The sequence below is a fragment of the Diceros bicornis genome, chromosome 14, assembly GCF_020826845.1.
Source record: "Diceros bicornis minor isolate mBicDic1 chromosome 14, mDicBic1.mat.cur, whole genome shotgun sequence".
Classification (NCBI taxonomy): Eukaryota; Metazoa; Chordata; class Mammalia; order Perissodactyla; family Rhinocerotidae; genus Diceros; species Diceros bicornis.
In genome coordinates, this window is record NC_080753.1 from 55,658,744 (window position 1) to 55,682,200 (window position 23,457).

A 23,457-nucleotide genomic window follows, 5' to 3' on the forward strand; every position below is an offset into this window, starting at 1 on the left:
ACATCACACTCAATGGTGAAAAGCTGAAATCTTTTCCTCTAAGATCAGAAACAAGACAAGGATGCCCACTCTCGCCACTTTTATTCAGCATAGTATTGGAAGTCCTAGCCAGAGCAACCAGGCGAGAAGAAGATAAAAAGTACCCATATCAGAAAGGAAGTGGTAAAACTGCCACTGTTTGGAGATGACATGACAGCATATATTAAAAACTCCACCAAAAAACTAATAAACAAATTCAGCAAAGTTGCAGGATACAAAATCAATAGACAAAAGTCTGTTGTGTTCCTATACACTGATAATAAACTACCAGAAAGAGAAATTAAGAAAACAATCCCACTAAGGATTGCATCAAAAAGAAGAAAATACCTAGCAATAAATTTAACCAAGGAGGTGAAAGACTTGTACACTGAAAAGTATAAGACATTAATGAAAGAAATTGAAGAAGACACAAATAAATGAAAACATGTTCCATACTCATGGATTGGAAGAATTAGTGTTAAATGTCCATACTACCCAAAGCAATCTACAGATTTTACACAATCCCTATCAAAATTTCAATGGCATTTTTCCCAGAAATAGAACAATCCTAATATTTATATGGAACCACAAAAGACCATGAATAGCTAAAGCACCCTTAAGAAAGAACAAAGCTGGAAGCATAACACATTCTGATTTCGAACTATATTATGAAGTTATAATATTCAAAACAGTATAATATTGGCATAAAAACAGACACATAGATTAATAGAACAGAATAGAGAGCCCACAAATAAACCTACAAACAAATGGTCAATTAATTTAAGACAAGGAATCAAGAATATACAATGGTGAAAGGACAGTCTCTTCAATAAATGGTGTTGGGAAATCTGGACAATCAAATACAAAAGAATGAAACTGGACCACTACCTTACACCATACAAAAATTAACTCAAAATGGTTTTTAGACTTGAATGTAAGACCTGAAACCATAAAACTGCTAAAAGAAAATATAGGCAGTAAGTTACTTGATATTGGTCTTGGTGATGATTTTTGGATTTGGCAACAAAAGCAAAAATCACCAAGTGGGACTACATCAAACTAAAAAGCTTCTGCATGGCAAAGAAAACCACCAACGAATTGAAAAGGCAATCTACCAAACGGGATAAAATATTTGCAAGTCATAAATCTAATAAGGCATTATTATTCAAAATATATAAAAACCTTATACAACTCAACAGCAAAAGAATAAGCAATTCAATTTTAAAACGGGCAGAGGATTTGAATAGATATTTTTCCACAGAAGACATACAATAGCAACTTGAAAGTTACTGAGAGAGTAGATCTTAACTGTTCTCACAAAAAAGAAATGGTAACTATGTGATGTGAAGGAGGTGTTAGCTAACACTATGGGGCTTATCATTTTGCAATATATAAGTGTATCAAATCAACAAGTCGTACATCCTCAACTTAGACAATGTTATATGTCAATTATATCTCAATAAACCTGGGGAAAATATCCATGGAAGCAGGAAAAAAAAAGTCTCTTCAGGTATATCAAAATAGATAAATAAACAAACATATCACAATGTTTATTTAATGGATGAGGAGATATGACAGTGGGGAATATGAATAAAAGAGAGGAAGCAAGGAATCCTTTGAGCACTCAAACAAGAAACAAGTTTAATTCACTTAGAAGGAAAAAAAATTCTACCCTAGAAAATGGTGAAACATTACCAAGTCCTCACAAAATGAATAAGTCAAAGATTTATTCCCAGTCAAGCTGTCTAAGTTAAAAGTTACAAACAAGGGCCAGCCCAGTGGTGTAGAGGTTAAGTTCACACACTCAGCTTCAGCTGCCCAAGGTTCACAGGTTCAGGTCCTGGGCGCAGGCCTACACATCACTTATCAAGCCATGCTGTGGCAGGCGTCCCACATATAAGGTAGAGGAAGATGGGCCTAGATATTAGCCCATGCCCAATCTTCCTCAGCAAAAAGAGGAGGATTGGCAACAGATGTTAGCTCAGGGCTAATCTTCACCAAAATAAAAACATTTACAATCAAATATTTTTGAAAAGAAACAGACCATATGGTGAAATAATTTTTAAAAACTTAAAAAGGTAGGGCCAGCCCTGTGGCTTAGCGGTTGGGTGCGCGCGCTCCGCTGCTGGCGGCCTGGGTTCGGATCCCTGGCGCGCACCGACGCACTGCTTCTCCGGCCATGCTGGGGCCGTGTCCCACATACAGCAGCTGGAGGGACGTGCAACTATGACATACAACTATCTACTGGGGCTTTGGGGGAAAAATAAATAAATAAAATTATAAAAAAAAAAAGGTAAAATCACATGAAATAATGACAAAATGTGTCATATTAATAAAAATAGATTTAACTCATCTATTCAAAGAAAAAATCTTCAGATTAAATCATACAGCAAAACCCAATGCTATGCTATATACAAAAAAAAAATGCCTAGAAAAAAATGATTTAAAGATTGAAAATAAAAACATGGACAAGAGTTTGTCTGGCAAATGCAAATGAAAATAAAGCAAGACTTGTAAAATTAGATGAAGTAGAAATCTGGCCAAAGAGCATTAAATCAAGAAAGAACATCAAAAGGGTAAAGAAGCAAACCACTTCATTTTAGGCTTCAGAGAAGTATCAAATAATTTCTAAGGAAAATGAAAAGGTGAAAATAAATAAATAATTATTAAGCACCCAAGGAGACAATGCACCATGAGAAAGCAGCAGAAGAATCAGACAGTGGAAAGGTATTCATAAAAATTTTAGCTACTGGAATTCTCAGACACACATTATTAAAAACACCTACTCTTTTTAAAGAAATAAAATCAAGCTTAAACATATCTGCAGGAAACAGCACTATGTAAAATGATCTAGCAGATCTGTAGGGAACCAAGCAATTTCTAGAAATGAAAAATATAATAATAAACATTCAATGGTAGACTCAACAGCAGATCAGATATAGGTGAGAGGTAGTACTGAACTGAAAGACTAGGCAAATTAAATTACCCAGCATGCAAATAGAGGAAAGAAATGGAAAAATGTAAGAGCAGTTAAGAGAAACAGAATAAAGAATGAGATAGAACATTATGTACCTAATTGGACTTCAAGAAGGAGAAGGAAGAATGAGCCAGAAGCAATATTTGAGGAGATAATAGCTGAGACTTTTTCAGAACTGTTGAAAGACATTATGTTACATATTCATGATGCCCTACAAATGTCAAGCAGAATAAAATGAAAAGAAGACCACACTTAGAAAAATTTTCATAAGTGGAAAATTACCAAAGACAAATAGAAATCATAAGTATTCAGAGGGAGGAAAAAAAGGACAAAATTACCTTCAGTGAGTGACTGTTAGATTGAAAGCTGAATTTTCATCAGCAAGAACAGAAAACAAAAAGCAGTGGAATAATGTATTTGATGTACTGATAGGAAAAGTTCTGCTAATCTGTATTCTACACCCAGTGCTAATTTCAAGAATAAGGGTAAAACAGGCGTTTTCATACAAGCAAAACTGAGGAAGTTCCCACCAACAAAACCTAACCAAAGGTGTACTTTAGGCAGAAAGAAAGAGGTCCCACATGGAAAGTGTGAGATGCAAAAAGAATGTAAGCAAAGTGGTAAATATGTGGGTATATAAAAATGAAAATTCTACATAAAACAATATTTTAACTTGTAAAATAAAATTAAAATACAGAATAACACACCACATAATGTAGTGGGGATAGGCTAATGAAATTCAAAAGTCTTAAGGTCCTGTATAATCCAGGGAGAAAATAATATTATTGATTAAAGTTAGACTTTGAAAAGTTATGCACGTTATGATTTCTAGGTTAATTAGTAAATGAAAAAAAATAGAGTATATAACTACAAATTAGTAGAGGGAAAAATGGAATGAGAAAAATATACTTAAGCAAAATTAAAAGAAAATGAGAAGGAAAACAAAATGGTTGGGTCACACAGAAAGTACAAAATAAATTGGTAGATATAATCCAAATATAGGAGTAATTACATTAAATATAAATGGACTAAATATTCCAGTTAAAAGACAAATGCTATGATATGAGGGGTGGGAGAGTCCAACTATAAGCTGTTTACAAGTGATACCTATAACATTAGAATATATATGTCAAACATAAAAGGATGAAGAAAATTACACTATGCTAATTCTAAACAAAAGAAATAACAGACTTCAAGACAAAAACATTACTGGAGATAAAGGAGGTCACTGCATGATGACAAAAGTTTCAGTATACCATAAGGATAAACTATTTTACATTTAGAAGCACCTAAAGACATTCTTATTTTATATAAAGCAAAACTGAACAGACCAGAAGGAGAAATTAACAAGTCTACAATCATAATGAAAGTTTTTACACACTACTCTCAACAATTAATAGAACAAGTAGACTGAAAAAGTAAGAACATAAAATATTTGAAGAACATAGTTAAGAAAAGTGACTTAATGGATATACATATATATAGACACTGCACCCAATAATTGTGGAATATACTCTTTTAACCATAAATTAACCTTTAAAAAATTTGACATATACTGGGCCATAAAGTATATCTCAAAATTTCAAAGGCTGTAATAATACAGACTGTGTTCTCTAGCCACAATGCAATCAGACTAGAAAACCACAACAAAAAGATAGTTAGAAAAACCTCATACCATGGAGAACTAAAAAATACACTTCTAAGTAACCTATGGGTCAAAAAAGAAGTCAAAACAAAAAATAGAAAATATTTTAAAATAAGCAATAAATATTACAATATGTGGAATTCACTTATAGCAATACTTAGAAAGGTATAGCATTAAATATATATAATATAGGAAATACTATATGAGGATACCTTTGATTTTTTGGAAGGGAAGAATTTTTTATGACTAAAAACATTTTAACCATAGAGAAAAGATTGATAAATTAGAATTTATCAAAATTAAAAACTTTTGTTTATCAAAAAAGTGTTCAGAAAGACATATAGAGAGAAAATCATAGAGAGAGAGAAGTGCAAACCACAAAGCAGAAGGAGATATATACAAGACACATAACCTAGTCTAGACTACAGCCATGCGCCACACGACGTTTCGGTCAATGATGGACCCCACATAGGACAGTAGTCCCATAAGATTAGTCCCATAGAGCCTAGGTGCATAGTAGGCTACACCATCTAGGTTCGTGTAAGTACACTCTATGATGTTCATACAACAACAAAATTGCCTAACAATGCATTTCTCAGAATGTATCCCCATCATTAAGTGATGTGTGACTATATGTGAAGAACTCCTAGGAACTGATATAAAAAGACAACTCTATAGACAAACAGGCAAGATATTCTAAACTCTATGCAAAAGAGGAAATTCAAATGGCTAATAAACATATAAAATGATGCTTAACCTTAATCAGGGATATTTAAATTAAAACTTCAATGTATATACCCACACACACACACACACACACACACACCTGTCAAAATTTTAAAATACCCAGATTGGCGAGGATGTGAAGCAACAGAACTCACATATACAGCTGGTGGGAAAGTAAACTGATACAACCACTTTGGAAAAAGAGTTTGGCGCATCTACAATTGTTCAAAATATATATACATACACTATGGCAATTTATAGCAATTCTACTCCTAAAACATACCTAGAGAATATTTTTCACATATGTACCAGGAGAAATGTACATGATTCTTCAGAGTGGCATTATTTATGATAATCAAAACTGCAAACAATCCAAATATGCCACAGCACCACAATGGATAAATAACGGTATATTCATATAACTGAATGCCATATTGTAATGAAAATGAATATATATCACCAGCATGCATCGGCATAAATGGATTTTGCAAATGGCTTTGAGCAAAAGAAGCAGGGCACACAAGATATATACAGTATGATGACATTTGTTTCAATTTCAAATCAAATAAAACTACATATTATTGAGGGATGCATACAAAGAAAGTAAAATTATAAAGAAAAGCAATGGAAGAATTTTCACAAAAGCCTGGATAGTCGTTAACTCTGTGAGAGACAGAGGGAACTAACAGGGTCGGACCCATGTGGAAGAATTCTAAGCTAATGGCAACTTTGTAGTTCTCTCTTTGAGTCGTGATTATATTGTGTTCACCTTATAATCATTCTTTGAACTCTTCACGTTTTACATCTTCTGAATGTATGATATTTTTCACAATGTAAAAATGAAAAAATAAAAGCAGTGGAATCAAACACAAAATTAAGGTTAATGTCCCCTAGGAAGAGGGGTGGTGCTGGCATGGGTTTGGGGTGGAGCAGACCAGGATTTCAAAACAGTAATGTTCTGTTTCTTAATCTGGTTGGTGGTTTGCAGATGTTTGTTCTATTGATATACTAAGCATCCTGCACATAATTTTTAACTATTTGAATCTTCCTGATATTTAATTTAAAATGTAGAGAAAAAGCAAACAGCTCAGAAACATCCTAAAGAGTGGTTAGGTGTTGCACTAATTCACAATATTGTGAACTCGCCTGGAAACCTTTATACCACTGTTACCATGAGAAAACGAATTTGAAAGTTTTAATTACTTGGCCACACAACCTTTTGGAACATCACTAATAAAATGCAAGTGACCTTACTTGAGGATGGTGCCCCCACCAAGCCCTCCTGTGAGGCCAGGGAGGAGGCTGAGCCCTCTTGTGAGGCCAGAGAGGAGGTGTGCCGGTTGATGGGATTCTGGTCCCAGGCTATGTGCTTCTTGCCACAAGACATTATTGTTCCTGAGTGAAGCCCCCTGATCCTCCCCTTGACCTTCACATTTGTAGCCAGTAAGCAGACCATGCTGCCCTCTCCATAGCCTGGCAATAACCACCCTGTAAAGTGGTGTTATCTGCTGCAATTTGAATAACAGTCCAGCCTACCAAAATCAGATTAATTTTGCTTTATTCTACGAAATGAGTTCAGTGTTCTCTCACCTCTGTCTTCCAAGTTCTGCAGTTTATGTTTGAAGCTAGTACTTTTCACCAATGACTCTTGGTTCACAGTCTTAAAAACAAAATAAACAGAAGGTATATATATGTACTTTACGTCAAAATAAGAAACATGTGGTGCTACATTATCCCTTGAGAAGGAATAACCCAGTACCTTATGCAAATATAATATTACTTCCGGAAAACCAGATGAATAAAATAATTAAACAGTACCTTAGACACATTTTCTTCAACTTCTGAGTGCTCCAAGGAAGAGAGATCGCTCAGGGGGTGGGGACTTGGAAGTTCTGAGTATTAGAGAGAACAGTTTCAAGGGAATAAACACACTAAGAAGCAATATCAGGCAACAACATTGCATTATCGCTCTATATATTAAATCTCGCCATCAAAAAAAACGGGACACCGTTCTAAATTTAAAAAAAAGTTTGTGTCTTTCAGGGCATGTATGGGTATTCGGCTTGTAGGTCTGTAGATAAAATGAATCCAGCTACCTCAACTAGATCAGCATCTTTAGTAGCTGCCCATCTGGCCCCAAATACATGGGCAAGGATTCTCCCACCTCAACCTCATGATCCTTCTCTTTCTCTCTCTCTTAGACCCACTCCTTCATTTCCTCTTACTCTCTAATGATTTATTTTCCTCTCTCCTCTTTTCTTTCCTTACTTCTTTTCTGCCAGTGGCAGCCAAGCTAAGAGGTTGTCAGTCAGTGTTTACTAAGTGCCATTATGTGCCTGGCGATGTGCTAAGCTGCAGAATAATAATGGTGAACAAAACAACCCCCTACTCTTACAAATTTAAAAGATGCTAATAGTTTTAATAAAATACAGTGGGCGTTAAGATAAACCCTATAGGTCAAGGGTTGGCAAACTCTGGCCCGTCAGGCCAAATCAGGTCTGCCACTTGGTTTTATAAATAAAGTTTTGTGGAAACACAGTCACAGCTCTAGGTTTACATCTTGTCTGTGGCTGACTTTGTGCTATAACTGCAGAGTTGAATATTTGCAACAGAAATCACATGGATCAAAAAGTAAAATATGCTTCCTATCTGGTCTTTTATAGAAAAAGTTAACTAAGCCCTGCTATAAGTCATCATTTGAGTTTTCTTGCTTCTTTAAAAGAGGAAAAGTACCAGCAATTCTAATGTACAAGCTGGTCTCAAATGTTAAAGTACAATTAAGACACAATATCCTCTATCTTTTGCTAATGAGGACATTAAAGAGAAGGACAATCATATCTTCACTTTCTTCAAGAGATATTAAAAGAAAAATGTTTTATTTACTTCAAACTACCCTTCCCAAAATATAAATTTCTTTCTATGTAAATCAACAGAAAATAAGGTACCTGTTTTCTGGGCAGAATCTTCAGGAGTTAACAAAGCAGAACTATCCTGAAATTTTGTTCCAGAAATTTTTGGAGGTGTGGCATTATTTTGCCTGGAGGTATCTTTCCATAATGGTGTTAGAAGTTTAGCCTAAAAGTGTTAAACATTCATAACCACTCAAAACAAGTTATCAAAAAGTTCTAAGACATATCCAATATTCTTCAATAAAGTGTAAGTATTGGATTTACTCCGTTTGAAAATAAACACTAAAACCCTAAGATCCCAGAGTTGGAAGCACATTAGGTCATATATCAATTGATAACTCTAAATCAAAGATAACTCAATCAAAGTTCTCAAAGCATGGTCCCAGATGAGAGCAGCAGCAACACTTGGGAGCCTGATGAAAACGCAAATTCTCAAGCCCCATCTGTGATCTACTCAATCGGAAACTCAGGACAGGACCAGCGACCTGTGTTCCAACAAGCCAACCTGATCATTCTGATGATCACTCGAGTCTGAGAGCCACTGCTCTCCATCGGGAGTCAGCAAACTACAGTCACCGCCTCTTCTTCTAAATAAAATGTTATTGCAACACGACACACCCATCTGTTTAGGTATTGCCCCCGCTGCTTTCCTGCTGCAATGGCAGAGCTGAATAGTCCCAGCAGACACCACATGGCCCCAGGGTCCAAAATATTTACTCTCCGGCCCTTTACAGAAAAAGTTTGCTGCCCCCTGCTCTAAATTATTCTCATAAACTCCAACACAGAGAAGTGAATTTTGAATACCAATATTTGTACAGAGTCAGCAATACCCTCACTGAATAACAGCATAGATTTCTCGTCAGTTGCCCAGCTTAAATTTATAGATTCTCAAACCTTTGATGTTTCTTTGGTGCTTATTTAAAACAAAGCTGTATTTACTAAAAACCATTCTTTTGGCCTATTTCTAACTGATAATTCATTATTTCAGGTTAAACTATTCAACAAATATTTAGCTATTTACTCCGGCCCACAAGTTTAATCTATCAACTATTTCTGTCATTGCAGAACACGAGAGACCCTTAGATTCACAGGGGGCAACAATCCCCCAAGCTGATGGAAGAAGGCAGGTGGAGGGCAGATAACCAACTATGGTTGGAGCACTAACCACATTGTATTTCCACACAGGCAGGCAGGGTGCTGACACCCTCAGAATCCCAGCAGCCTCCCCCTTAGAATACTTGGCACTGCACTCTGTAGTGTGTTTTTGTGTATGTGTGTGTATACATATATACGCACACATACACACATATATCATTTGACAGGCAACAAAAGCCAACTGCTGAAAGAGGTAATTCAGCTAATAAACAGGAAAAATTAGGCTTTGAATTGGTCTGGAGGACACTGGTGTCCATATTCGTAACTACTTTGCTATAAAACAAGGATAATTGAAGGGAATTAAGAAACTTTGCAAGTTTGTTCAATCTTTATATAAGCCCAACGGCATTTCAACCACACGCAAAATAAAAATTTAAATGTTTAGATCATTAAAAGCTTTGGAAGTAATAAGTCAACAAACTGAAAACTAAGGGAAGAATTAAACCAAGAAGTTGATTTTAAAATGTAAATTTAAAAGATCATACATTTGCAGGAAATCAGAATAGCCCAGATTTTAAGCATTGCTCATAATAAATCTTTTAGCGACATTTGGGAACAATGAAAAAAGATCCTAAATCTTTACCCAAGATTTACTTGCTAAATGTTTACTAAATGTTTAGAGGTCCTTGCAGTTTCTATTGACAGTGGTTTACATACTAGGAAACCACTGGTTTGTTATTCTCATATTCCTGATGGAATTTTTTTGAGAAATAAGTGAAGTTTAACCCTAAACAGATCAACCTGTGTCATGCTACTGCCATAAGGGCACAGGGCAGCCCAGATAAAATGTACTTACTTTGTCTTTCTCACGGTCACCACCACTAGTAGGAGGGAAACGTGGCAAGACTAAAATGAAAAGAAATAAGCATACGATAGATATGTTTACGTAGGAGAAATACAAAAATTCACTTCCCCTCTCCCAATTATACACATCCACACTAGAAGCAATTCCCACTTCCTACAGCTTGCTCAAACATCCAGCTCTTAAGACCCCTTTCTAATTATTCACCTTGTTCCTCACCACCCAGCATGAATTCTCTGCTCCAGACCCTGTCCTGAATGTTGTCCTCACATCCTCAGTCCCTCCTTTAGTTTCACCTAACTTGGAATGCTTCCCCTTCTCCACACCTCTCCAAATCCTATTCTTTTCCCAAGGATTAGCTCAAGTCCCGCCCACCTCTTCCTTGAAGCTTTTCCTGATGATTCCATCTCATGTCCAATTCCTCTTATCTGAACTCCTCCTCCATTTATCTATAGGTCATATTTAACAATTATTGGTCAATTCCATATTCTTTTGTATCATTTCACGTATGTACATTTTACCTTTCTGGCATAATTGTATCCAGGGAGGTCACGTGATCATATATTTCTTTGGTAACCTCTCCCATCATGTACTGAAAAGTAAATACCTGCTGATTTATTTGACAAGTGACTTGAAAGAGGACATAACGCCAAACTTACCTTTTAAGCTACTTCTGATTCTTGTCTTTTTTCTACCAGAATATGGTTTTAGGGATTTCTTTCTTTGGTTACTGGTCCAAGATAGCTCACTGGTACTAGCACTTGAATCTTGATCACTCTCTGAGAAGAGGTGTTTCCTGTAACTAAGCTTTTACAAACACAGGGGATAAATGACAACTATTACAGCAGTGTTAGTGCCATTTATGTACAATTAAACATATTATAAAGTTAGACAAAAGAAAAGTAACTCCTTCTTCTAGAAGACTCGGCTGTCTTATATAATAAAAAGGCATAAAAGTACAGAGGGGGGAGGCAAAGAAGAAATGGATTATTTCTTTAGTTAATTCTCAACCAAACTGCTGTTGTAAAGGATGACAAAATCCTCTCTAATCAAACACTTGCAACTGAAAAGATACAAGGTAACAGTTCAAAAGCTGAAGCACCTGAATATTGTGTCAACACTATAACTTCAAAATACTAACCTAAGTGACAAAAAAAAAATACATATTAAAATAAGTTTTGCAAAGACATGCTTATCTATATCTTAGAGGAACCAAAATAAAACAAGAGGGTCATTTCTATTTAAGACTTAAAGCATTTTGAAACTGAGCCTGGACTAGAAAGTATATAGATTTAGGGCAAGTTTAATCTGTTCTGGTGGATCATTCAACCGCACTTTGATATTTACACATTTTAAAAATCTTTGATTTTGGATTCATTTTTAGAAATGCTGTGACAAATAAATGTTTATGCTCAATTTTTATAGGGAGTTTCTTTTGATCTTAACAAAAACACATACTCTGTTTGAGGTCTTTCTGTTGTACCCCTCCAGAAGCCCAGTCCTTAAACCACCATGCCTCTATAGGGGCGCCACCATTCAGCTGTTAACAATTCATTCTCATTTCAGGCCAGGGAGGAGTCTTATGAATCCAAACACATTAAGTGGTGACACTATCTTATATGGTCTTCTCAAATATGAAACACACCAGCTGGAGGATACACCCTGTGCCTGGAATGGCAAAGTACAGAATCAGCTCCCAAGGCCACCGCTATATCAGGATGAGAACTGGCGTCACCCTCATTTATGACAGTACAACTCATAACATTTAAGGTAGATGATGGTGAGCTACTTATTTTTCAAATGAATTCATTATTGACGACCCAATTACTCCTACTTTAAAATGTTTAGCAGTTCAACATTTTGTAGAGAAGGTCATTTTTAAAAGGAACCTTGGGAGGGGCCGGCCTGGTGGCCCAAGCAGTTAAGTGCGCACGCTCTGCCTCGGTGGCCCGGGGTTTGCGGATTCGGATCCCGGGCGCGTACTGCCGCGCTGCTTGTCACACCATGCTGTGGCGGCGTCCCATATAAAGTAGAGGATGATGGGCACAGACACTAGCTCAGGGCCAATCTTCCTCGGCAAAAAAAGAGGAGGATCGGCATCGGATGTTAGCTCAGGGCTGATCTTCCTCACAATAAATAAAAGGAACCTTGGGAGCCAGGCCTATTTGCATCTTACTTATTAGCTGGGGGGCGGGGGCGGGGGTGCAGAAGGTTGAGGTTACCACCACATTTGTCACAGCGTTCTTCAGCCCAGTGTCTCGTAAAGAGTAAGCATTACTTCATTTAATGCCCTCAATTAAAAAACCATGTATCGAGGCTTTCACAGTTTCTTTGGTCTTATATAAAAAGGTGTTGAAGAAAGTTATTTACAAAAACAAAAGTATTTAGAATAATGATTCTTAAATTTGGCTGCATATTAGTATCACCAGGACGAGGCTTTAAAAAAATCCCAATGTCTGGACATTAGTCGGGATCAATTAAGTCAGAATCTTTGGGGAAGGGATCCAGGCTTCAGTAATTTCTTCAGCTCTCCATGCGATTCCACTTGGAAGACTGGGCAGCCAAGAATGAGAACCATTGTTAAAAGAAAGCCAGAAGGGGCTTTAACTCATTTGTTTGAAGCCCATGATCTCAATTGTAGAAAAATTTTTCATTTAGTGTTCGTATAGAGATTTTTTTTTAACGCGCTGACCATAGGTTTAGAGCGTTGTGCTTCCCAAAGTGCGAGCAACACTGCAGGGGTGTAACGTGGTGCACACAGGAACAAAACCTTGCCACTGACTCAGCGTGCAACACTTCTGCTCAGTTCGTTAACACCTCTGATCGTACTCAGGATAAATCTCAGGTGCTAGCTGGTCTTGAACTTCTCTTCTACTTACTAATCTTTTTTAACAAAGCAAGAACAGGCATTAGGCTCAAAGCCTAATACGAGTAAAAGGGTAGCTAAACATGACAACTTTGTTCTTTTTTGTTGTATTTTGGGGGGCTTACCTACTATTTGTCACAATTAATGCTGATTTTCCATTTGAAAGTGAAATAATTTCTTTTAAAATAAGTTTAAGATAAATTTAACTGAGAGAAATAGAGATAAAGAGCAGTGATGAAAAAATTTGAAGATGCTAAACAAAATTTAGGGAGTATTGCCCCCAAACAATAAAAATTATTCCATTACCGACATCCTTATTTCTTGCTTTCTGTCACCCTCGAAATCAGACTCTTCCCTAAAACAAAACATATCGAGTTAATGGAACTGAACCACCATCACCTTCACCTTCCCAGACTTCATAGCCCTAATTTTTTTTTCCTTTCATGAGTCCTTTGCCTGATTGTGAGCCCAGCGCATGGGAGGTACCTCATTCTGTAGACAAACTTTTCACCTTGCAATCCATTTCCCTAGTTCCTCTTTCTGACAACAACTGGTTATTCAAAACAAAAGAAACCTCTGTTGAGCCCTTCACTGTCAGGCATACAAAGAAGAGGAGGGCAGGGTGGCATCAGCAAGGAAGCAGCAAGCTGTGGCAATGCTGCAGGGCAGTATTTCCCATCCGGCTCTACCTTAGAGTCAACTGGGGTGCTGAAAAAGAAGCTTTCCCTGATGATTAGTGATGTTGAGCATCTTTTCATATACCTATTGGCCATTTGAATGTCTTCTTTGGAGAAATATCTATTCAAATCCTTTCCCCATTTTTTTAATCAGGTGATTTTTTGCTATTGAATTGCAGGAGTTCCTTATATATTTTGGATATTAACCCCTTATCAGATATATGACTTGCTATTATCAAAGGAACCAAAGTGTCGGCGAGGATATGGAGAAATTGGGACCCTTGCACATTGTTCGTACGAATGTAAAATGGTATAGCTGCTATGGAAAACAGCATGAAGTTTCCTCAAAAAATTAAAAAGAGAACTACCATATGATCCAGCCATCCCACTTCTGGGTATATATTCAAAGGAAATGAAAACAGGATCTCGAAGAGATATCTGCATTCCCATGGTCATTGCAGCCTTATTCACTATAGCCAAGATCTAGAAACAACATAAGTGTCCACTGATGGATGAATGGATAAACAAAATGTGGTACATACATATGATAGAATTCTAGTCAGCCTTAAAAAGAAAGAAACCCTGAAATATGCAACAACATAGATGAACTTGGAGGACATTATGCTAAGTGAAATAAGCCAGTCACAGAAGGACAAATACTGCATGATTCCACTTATAAGAGGTATCTAAAATGGTCCAACTCATAGAAACAGGATAGAATGGTAATTGCTAGGGGCTGGGGGAAATGTGGAGTTGCTATTCAACAGGTATAAAGTTTCAATTATGCAAGATGAATAAGTTCTAGAGATTTGCTGTATAAAGTGCCTATAGTTAACAATACTGCATTGTGTACTTAAATTGTTTTTAACAGGGTAGAGTATATGTTAAATGTTCTTATCACAATGAAAAAAAAAGGGGAAAAAAAATGAAAAAGCTAAGGCACCCCTATTTCCAGGCAATCAGTGATCTACATTCTGTCCCTATAGATTTGCATTTTGTAGTATATTATGTTAATGGAATTATACAATATGTAGTACCTTTCTTTTGTCTGGCTTCTTTCACTTGGTGTGATTATTTTGAGATCCATTCATGTTGTGTACATCATAGCTAATTCCTTTTTATTTCTGAGTAGTATTTCACTGTGTGGATATAACAAAATTTATTTATTCATTCAACTATCAATGTACATTTGGGTTGTTTCCAGTTTGGGACTGTTACAAATAAAGCTGCTATAAACATTCATGTACGTGCCTTTGTGTGGACATATGCTCTTATTTCTCTGGGGTAAATACCTAGGATTGAAATAGCTGGCCCCTAGGATAGGTGTATATTTAACATTTTAAGAAACTACCAGCAGTGTATGAGTTCCAGTTGCTCCACGTCCTCATCAACACTTGGTATAGTCAGTCTTTCTAATTTTAGCCATCCTAATACATGTGTACTAATATCTCATTATACTTTTAATTTACATTTCCCTAATAGCTAATGATGTTGAGCAACTTTTCATGTGCTTACCTGCCATCTGTGGATCTTCTTTGATGAAGTAGCTATTCAAATCTTTTGCATATATTTTTATTTTTATTGCCTATAGTTATTATTGAATTTTGAAAATACTTAATATATATTGGGTACAAGTCCTTTATCAGATGTACACTTTACAAATATTTTCTGCAAGTGTATGGCTGGTCCTTTCATTCTCCTAACAGTGTTTCTCAAAGAGCAGAAGTTTTTAATTTTGATGAAGTCCAATTTATCAACTTGTTCTTTTATGGACTTACTTTTGGTGTCATATCCAAGAAATTTTTGCCTAACCCAAGGTCACAAATATTTTTTATTATATTTCTTTCAAATAGATTTTACATTTAGGTCTATGATCCATTTTTAGTTAATTTTTTATATGATAGAAGGTAAAGATCAAAGATCATTTATTTTCTTGCATATATGGATATTCAATTGTTCTAGCACCATTTTTTTAAAACTATCCTTTCTCCACTAAATTGTCTTTGCATTTCTGTCACAGATTAGTTATCCATATATGTGTAGGTCTATTTTTGGACTTCCTAGTCTGTTTCATTTATTTATCTATCTTTATGCCAAAACCATACTCTCTTGATTACTGTAGATTTATAGTAAGTCTTGAAAGCAGGTAGTATGTTAGCCCTCCCACTTTGTATTCCTTTTTGAAATCTGTTTTGGCAATTATAGGTCCTTTAAATTTCCATCTGAAATTTACAAATAGCTTGCAATTTCTAAAAAAAGAACCCAACCAAACAAAAGATAAATAAACAAAAAAACTCTGCTGAGATTTGAGTTGGGTTTGTATTGAATCTATAGATCAATTTGGGAAGAACTGGCATCTTAACAATATTGAGTCTTCCATTCCATGAACACAGTATCTCTTTCCACTTATTTAGATTTTTCTTAATTTCTCTCAGAAATGTTCTGTAGTTTTCAGTGTAGGCATCTCTCAAATTTTTTGCCAAATTAATCCTTAAGTATGTCATATCTTTAATACTATTGTAAATGGTATTGCTTTTTTTCAATTTCTGATTGTTGCTAGCATAAAGAAAAACTTGATTTTTGTATCCTTTCAATTTTGTTAAATTTACTCATTAGTTCTCTAATAAGCAAATTCAATAAAGTTGCAGATACAAAATGAACACACAAAAACCAGTTGTGTTTCTACACACTAACAATGAACAACATGAAAAGAAAATTAAGAAAACAATTCCACTGATAATAGCACCATAAAGAATAAAATGCTCCAGAATAATTTTAAGGAGCTGAAAGACTTGTACACTGAAAACTACAGAACGTTACTGCAAGAAATTAAGAAGACACCAATAAATGGAAAGATATCCCATGTTCATGGATTGCAAGATTTAATATTGTTAAGATGTCAATATTACCCAAAGCAATCTACAGATTTGATACAGTCTCTATCAAAACCCCAATGTTTTTTGCAGAAATAGAAAAGTCCTTCCTAAAATTCATATGGAATCCAAAGGGACTGTGAAATGCCAAACAAGCTTGAAAAAATAGAACAAAGTTGGAGAGCTCCTACTTCCTGATTTCAAAACTTACTACAAAGCTACAGTAATCAAAGCAGTGTGGCTCTGGTATAAAGACAGACATGTAGACCAAGAGAATAGAGAGCCCAGAAATAAGCCACATATGGTCAAACAATTTTTGACATAAGTGTCAACACCATTCAATGGGGGAAAGGACACTCTCTTCAACAAATGGTGTTGAGAAAACTAGATATCTACATTGCAAAAGAATGAAGGTGGACCCTTATCTTACACCCATACAAAAATTAAGTCAAAATGAATCAAAGACTTAAATGTAAGAGTTAAAATTATAAAAGAAGAAAACATAGAGGAAAAGTTTCATGACAGTGGATTTGGCAATGATTTCTTGAATATGACACTAAAAACACGGCAAACAAAAGAAAAAATAGATAAATTGGACTTGATCAAATTAAAAACTTCTGTGCATCAAGGGACACAAACAACAGAGTGAAAAGGCAAACCACAGAATGGGAGAAAATATTTGCAAATCACATATTTGATAAGGGGTTAATATCCAAAATATACAAAGAACTACTATAACTCAACAACAAAAAAACAACCCTATTAAAACATTGGCAAAGGAATTGAATAGACATTTCTCCACAGAAGATCTGCAAATGGTCAATACGCACATGAAAAAATGCTCAACACCACAAATCATTAGGGAAATACAAATCAAAACCACGATTAGATACCACCTCACACCCACTAGCATGACCACTATCAAAAAAGCTGTTAGCAAGGACATGGAGAAATTAGAACCCTTGTGTGCTATTGGTGGGAACGTAAAACAATGCAGTTACAATGGAAAACAGTATGACAGTTCCACAAAAAATTAAAACTAGAACTACCACATGATCCAGCAATTCCAATTCTGGGTATACACACAACAGAACTAAAAGCAGGGCCTCAAACATATATTTGTACACCCATTTTCATAGCAGCATTATTTGAAATAGCCAAAAGGTAAAAGCAAGCCAAGGGTCCATCAATGAATGAAGGGATAAACAAAATGTGGTATATACATACAATGGAGTATTAGTCTTAAAAAGGAAGAAAAGTCTAATAAGCTACAAAATGGATGAATCTCGAGGACATTATGCTAAGCGAAATAAGCCAGACACAAAAGGACAAGTGTTATACGATTCCACTTATATGATGTATCTACAGTAGTCAAATTCATAGAGACAGAAAGTAGAATGGTGGTTTTCAGGGGCTAGGGGGAAGGGGAAATAGGGAGTTACTGTTTAATGGGTACAGAGTTTCAATTTTGCAAGATAAAAAGAGTTCTATGGATAGGCTGGTGGAGATGCTCATACAATAATGTGAATATACTTAATGCCACCGAACTGTACACTTAAAAACGGTTAAGGTGGCAAATTTTATGTTGTATTTTACTATAATATTTAAAAATATAATTATACATTAAAAAATTTACTTATTAGTTCCAGTAGCCTTTTTGTAGATTCCACTGATTTTTCTACTTAGATGATCATATCACTTACAAATACAGTTTTTATTCTCCCTTTCTAATCTGAATGTTTTTTCTTTCTTTTTCTTGCCATATTGCACTGGCTAAGACCTCCAGTACAAAGTCAAAAAGAAGTAGCGGAGCAGATATACTTGCTTCATACCTGATCTTAGGGAAAAGCATTCAGTCTTTCATCATTTAGTGCACTATTAGCAGTAGGTTTTTCATAGATGTCCTTTAATGAATTGAGGAAGTTCCCCTTCATACCTAGGTTCCTGAGCATTTTTAATCAGAAATGGATACTGGATATTGTCAAATACTCTTTCTGTGTCATCTAGGATCGTATTTTTATTTTTGTTAACATAATTACACTGATTTTTTACTGTTAAATCAACCTTACAATCCTGTGATAATAACTCTTTTTACATTGTTGTATTTGATTTGCTAAAATTTTGTTAAATTTTTTTATATCCATGTTCATGTGAGTTATAGGCCTATAGTTTTCTTATAATTTCTCTATCCAGTTTTGATATTAGGGTAATGCCAGTCTCATAGAATCAGTTCCTAAGTATTTCCTCCACTTCAATTTTCTGGAAGGTTTGTGTAGCAATTTCTTCCTAATACATTTGGTAGAATTTACCAGCGAAGCCATCTGGGCCTGGAGTTTTCTGTGTGGGAAGGTTTTTAACTACAAATTCCATTGTTTTGAAAGATATGGGGCTATTCACGTTATCTTTTTTCTTGAGTGTGCCTTAATAGTTCATGTCTTGCAGAGAATTTCCCCCATTTCTTTGAAGGTGTCTTTTTTTTGGCATAAAGTTATTCCTAACATTCCCCTATTGACCTTTTAATATTTGTAGAATCTGTAGTGATGTCACCTGTCTCATTTATAATATTGATAATTTTTGTCTTCTCTTTATCCCTAATCACTCTGTCTACAGATGTATCGATTATACTTATCTTCTCAAAGAACCAGGTTGTGTTTTAATTTTCTCTATTTTTTTAAAGTTTTCTATTTCAATAACTTCTACTCTGATACTTACTATTTATTTTTCTCTGTTTACTTTAGGTTTAATTTGCTCTTTTGTTCCCCCTAGTTTCTTAAAGTGGAAGATGAAGTCATTGATTTAAGTCTTGTCTTCTTTTCTAATATAGATGTTTGGTGCTATAAATTTCCCTCTAAGCACTGCTTTCTTGTATCCCACAAATTCCATATGTTGTATTGTCATTTTTACTAAGTTACATATTTGTCCTACCTTTTCCTTTGATTTCTTGACAAAGATTATTTAGAAATGTGATACTTAGTTTCACAATATTTGAGGATTTTCCAGATATCTGTTACTGATATCTAATTTAATACTATTACAATCAGAGAACATACATTGTATGACTTGAATTATTTTAAATTTACTAGGGCTTATTTTGTGGCACAGAATGTGGTCTACCTCAGCAAATATTTCATGCACACTTAAGAAGAAAGTACATTCTGCTGTTGTTGCATGGAGGGTTCTATAAACGTCATTTAGGTCAAGTTGGTTGATAGCATTGAAGTCTTCTAAGTTCTTACTGATTATCTCTACTTAAGATGTTCAATATTTCCTCTAGCTTTTTGAACATATGGAACAGTAATAATAACTGTCTTAATATACTTTTCTGCTAATACTAGTATCTGTTAATTTTTTGCCAATTTTAATTAATTTTTCTCATTATAGGTCATATTTTCTTGTTTTCTTTTAATGTCTAATAGTTTTTTATTGAATGTCATATATTGTGAAATTTCACCTTGTTAGATGCTAGGTATTTTAATATTCTTATAAATATTCTTGAACTTTGTTACTTGGAAACTTTTTGATTCTCCCAGTTCTTGCTTTCCTGTATTGTCTAAAGTATCTTAAGAGTGTTTATTCTAGGACTAATTATTCCTCACCACTGAGGCAAGACCCTTCTGAATAACCTACTCAATACCCCACAAATTATGAAGTCTTCTAGTCCAGCTGGAGAGAACAGTGACTGCCCCTGCCCTGTGTGAGGTCTGAGTACTCTTCCCTCTGATCCTTTCAGCTGGTTGTCTCCCCAGCCTCAGTTGGTTTCCTTCCTTGCTCGCACGGATCAGAACTCTGCTGAAGGCTGAAGATCTCCAGAGTTCCTGTGTGTGTAGTTCTCTCCGGGACTCTCCCTTGCACACTCCAGCTATCTGGGTCTCTCTGGTCTTTTAGCCCCATCTCCTCATCTTGGGAAGATCATCAGCCTCTGCCTGGGCTCCTCCTTGCACATGGCCTGATAACTCTCTTCATGCAGGAAGCATGCATAATCGTAGCGCTCATCTTGGGTTCTTTCTCCCAATCTCTCAGGGATCACTGTCCTTTGTTGCCTGACGTCCAATATTTTGAAAACCATTGTTTCAGGTTTTTTTTTCTGTTTTTTAAGTTGTTTCAGGCAGGAGGATAAATATGCTTGCTGTTACTCCATCCAGGCCAAAAGCAGACATCCTCAGGAAATTATTAACCCCATTTTACAGATGAGTAATATGAGGCCAGCACAAGAAAAAAGAAATAATTCAAAACATGTCAATACTCACATGCTATAATAGGGACAAATGTTGAAGACACTATGCTAAGTGATATAAGCCAGTCACAAAGGACAAATATAAGACTCCACTTATATGAGGGCCTAGAAAGGCAAATCATAGAGACGGAAAGTAGAATGGTTGCCAGGGGCTGGTGAAGGTAAAAATGGGGAGTCATTCAATAGGTAAAGAGTTTCAGATGGGGAAGATGAAAAAGCCCCAAAGATGGATGGTGGTGATGACTGCATAACAATGTGAAAGTACTTAATGCCACAGAACTGTACACTTAAAAACAGTTAGGATGGTAAATTATACATTATGCATATTTTACTACAATAAAAAAAGTCATACTTAATTAAATGTTAATGTGTATGTGTTTGCATGTGTATAGTCCAGACATTTAAAAGTGGTTGCAGATGCTGTTTTATTCCAACAAGAAAGATCTTAGAGTTGTGAGCAGTACCTAAGATTTCTTTGCAATAATAGCATTTGAATATCACTTTTTAAGTACGCATTTGCAGACAAAGAAATAGAGACCCAGAGATGAACACGTTACTCCAATCAGAGATCCTTAACTCAGAGCCTGTGGTGGTTTTATTAGATTTTCTAGGGGAAATATGTACCCTCCAGAAGTCTAAGACCTACCCTTCTGCTCTAGATGGAAATAATCTGTAGGACAACAAGCATGCAGGCCTTTCTCAAAGATGAATCTAGACTTCCAGGGGCAGCAGCAACAACATTCCATGCTTCCCAGAATGAGAAGAAGAACTCTCAGATTCAAGCTGGAATGAGGAATCCTCTCGCTGCTGCACAGAGACTGGCAGTAGGTCGCCAGGAGGAGCACAGCCTGGGCAGGATGACAGCAGGGTTGCCTTATAGAATCACACTTCCAAAACATGCTGTAAAGTCCCTGCCTGCTCCCCACTTCTTCTGGGGCAGATGTGAGAGGAAGAGCTTGAGTCAGAAGAAACCTGGAGTGCTCCAAGGATCTCAAAGATAAGATCAGAAACAGAATGCCTGGACAAGGAAGTGGGATGGGGAGGAAGCGTAGGGGTAGGGCAGGTAAAATTTCTCTTCTGGTTGAAAGAGATCCATGGAAAAATGAGGAGCTGGCTCAGAGACAGTATAAAAACACTACTTTTTATTTCCTGGATCATGGCCTAACAGAAACGTAGGCTCTATTCTGGGCTTAAGATGAGCTCTAACTCATCTTTTGAGATCCAGAAAGAAGAAATTTTACAGGGTGACAAAGAGTGGTTTAAATCAACATGATAAAAGGAGAAATAGAGCTGTTCAGATATAAATTGTTAACCATTAAAGCCCCAAAATGATATACGCTGACACAAAGAAACAACAGGAAAGATATCTAGTAATTTAAAGAAGAAAAATGGTGTTGGGAGAGGTGGAGCCACAACAGTATATAAAACTTAATGACAGAAATAAAGGAAATCAGAACACACAGAGGAAAGTGTAATCCTGTAGGAACCTTTGGTGAGTTGGAGCCCCTGTCCAGTATATCTATGGAAGATATGTTTCCAGCTCAAAAACTACAGTTCTGGCAGAGGAATGAAGAAACAGCCCACATCAATATTATATCTGTTCATTCATTCATTGATCCATCCATCAATAAAGTTATATTACTGAACTGAACAAAGAATAAAACAAAATAGATGTGATTATAAGAATATACTATTTGGCCTAACAGAAGACATGAAACCACGTTTTCTCGAGTCATATCACAAAATTGGCCAACAGCAAGAAGGCAGCTAGTAAGGAAATTTAAGTATCTAAATGTCTATTTAAAATCTTTATCTGATATGTCTGGGATTTGCCTTGATGACAGCATCTTTCAGAAACAATGAGGGTAATAAATCCTTTGGATTTAGATCTGACCAACAAATGGAAATGGAGGTGATGAAAACCTTGAGAAGAGGACCTTACCACTTAGGCTTTTTTTTTTTTTTTTGGAGGAAGATTAGCTCTGAGCTAACATCTGTTGCCAGTTCTCCTTTTTTGCTGAGGAAGATTGGCCCTGGGCTAACATCCGTGCCCATCTTCCTCCACTTTATATGGGACACCGCCACAGCATGGCTTGATAAGCAGTGTCTAGGTCCGCACTTGGGATCCGAACCCGAGACCCCCAGGTTGCTGAAGCAGAGCGCACAAACTTAACCACTACACCACCAGGCCGGCCCCTCTTTTTTTTTCTTAATAACCAACAAATAAAAGGGTTTGGGCAAAGTAATAATAGTAGTAATGCCACTAGTAACAACAGCAACAGTAGCTAACATTCACTGAGTACTCCTTATGTACAAGGCACTGTTCTAAGCCCTTTACATGTCTTAATTCTTATAATCGTCACCACCCTATGAGGCAAGTATTATTATCACTATTTTACAGATGAGGCAATTGAAGCAAGAAGAAAAGTAACTTGCCCAAGATACCCAGCTGGGATTTGAACCTACTTAGCTAGCCTGGCTCCTGAGCCCATGCTCTTACCCTGTATTCATTTATTGCCCTTATCAAATATAAGCTACCATTCACTGAACATTTACTAAAAGCCAGGCATTGTGC

General features: G+C 36.0%; 1 protein-coding gene across 1 annotated transcript in view; it reads right to left on the reverse strand.

Annotated features, from left to right (window-relative positions):
* SYCP2L (synaptonemal complex protein 2 like) overlaps nucleotides 1-23,457 on the reverse strand; it is a 101,968-nt gene that overhangs the window by 31,761 nt on the left and 46,750 nt on the right. The window contains exons 20-25 of the mRNA XM_058553913.1: nucleotides 13,405-13,453; nucleotides 10,892-11,039; nucleotides 10,227-10,276; nucleotides 8,312-8,441; nucleotides 7,185-7,258; nucleotides 6,957-7,026 (exon numbers count right to left, since the gene is read on the reverse strand). Of these exons, the coding sequence (XP_058409896.1) occupies nucleotides 6,957-7,026; nucleotides 7,185-7,258; nucleotides 8,312-8,441; nucleotides 10,227-10,276; nucleotides 10,892-11,039; nucleotides 13,405-13,453 (521 nt within the window). The remainder of the gene's footprint in view (nucleotides 1-6,956; nucleotides 7,027-7,184; nucleotides 7,259-8,311; nucleotides 8,442-10,226; nucleotides 10,277-10,891; nucleotides 11,040-13,404; nucleotides 13,454-23,457) is intronic.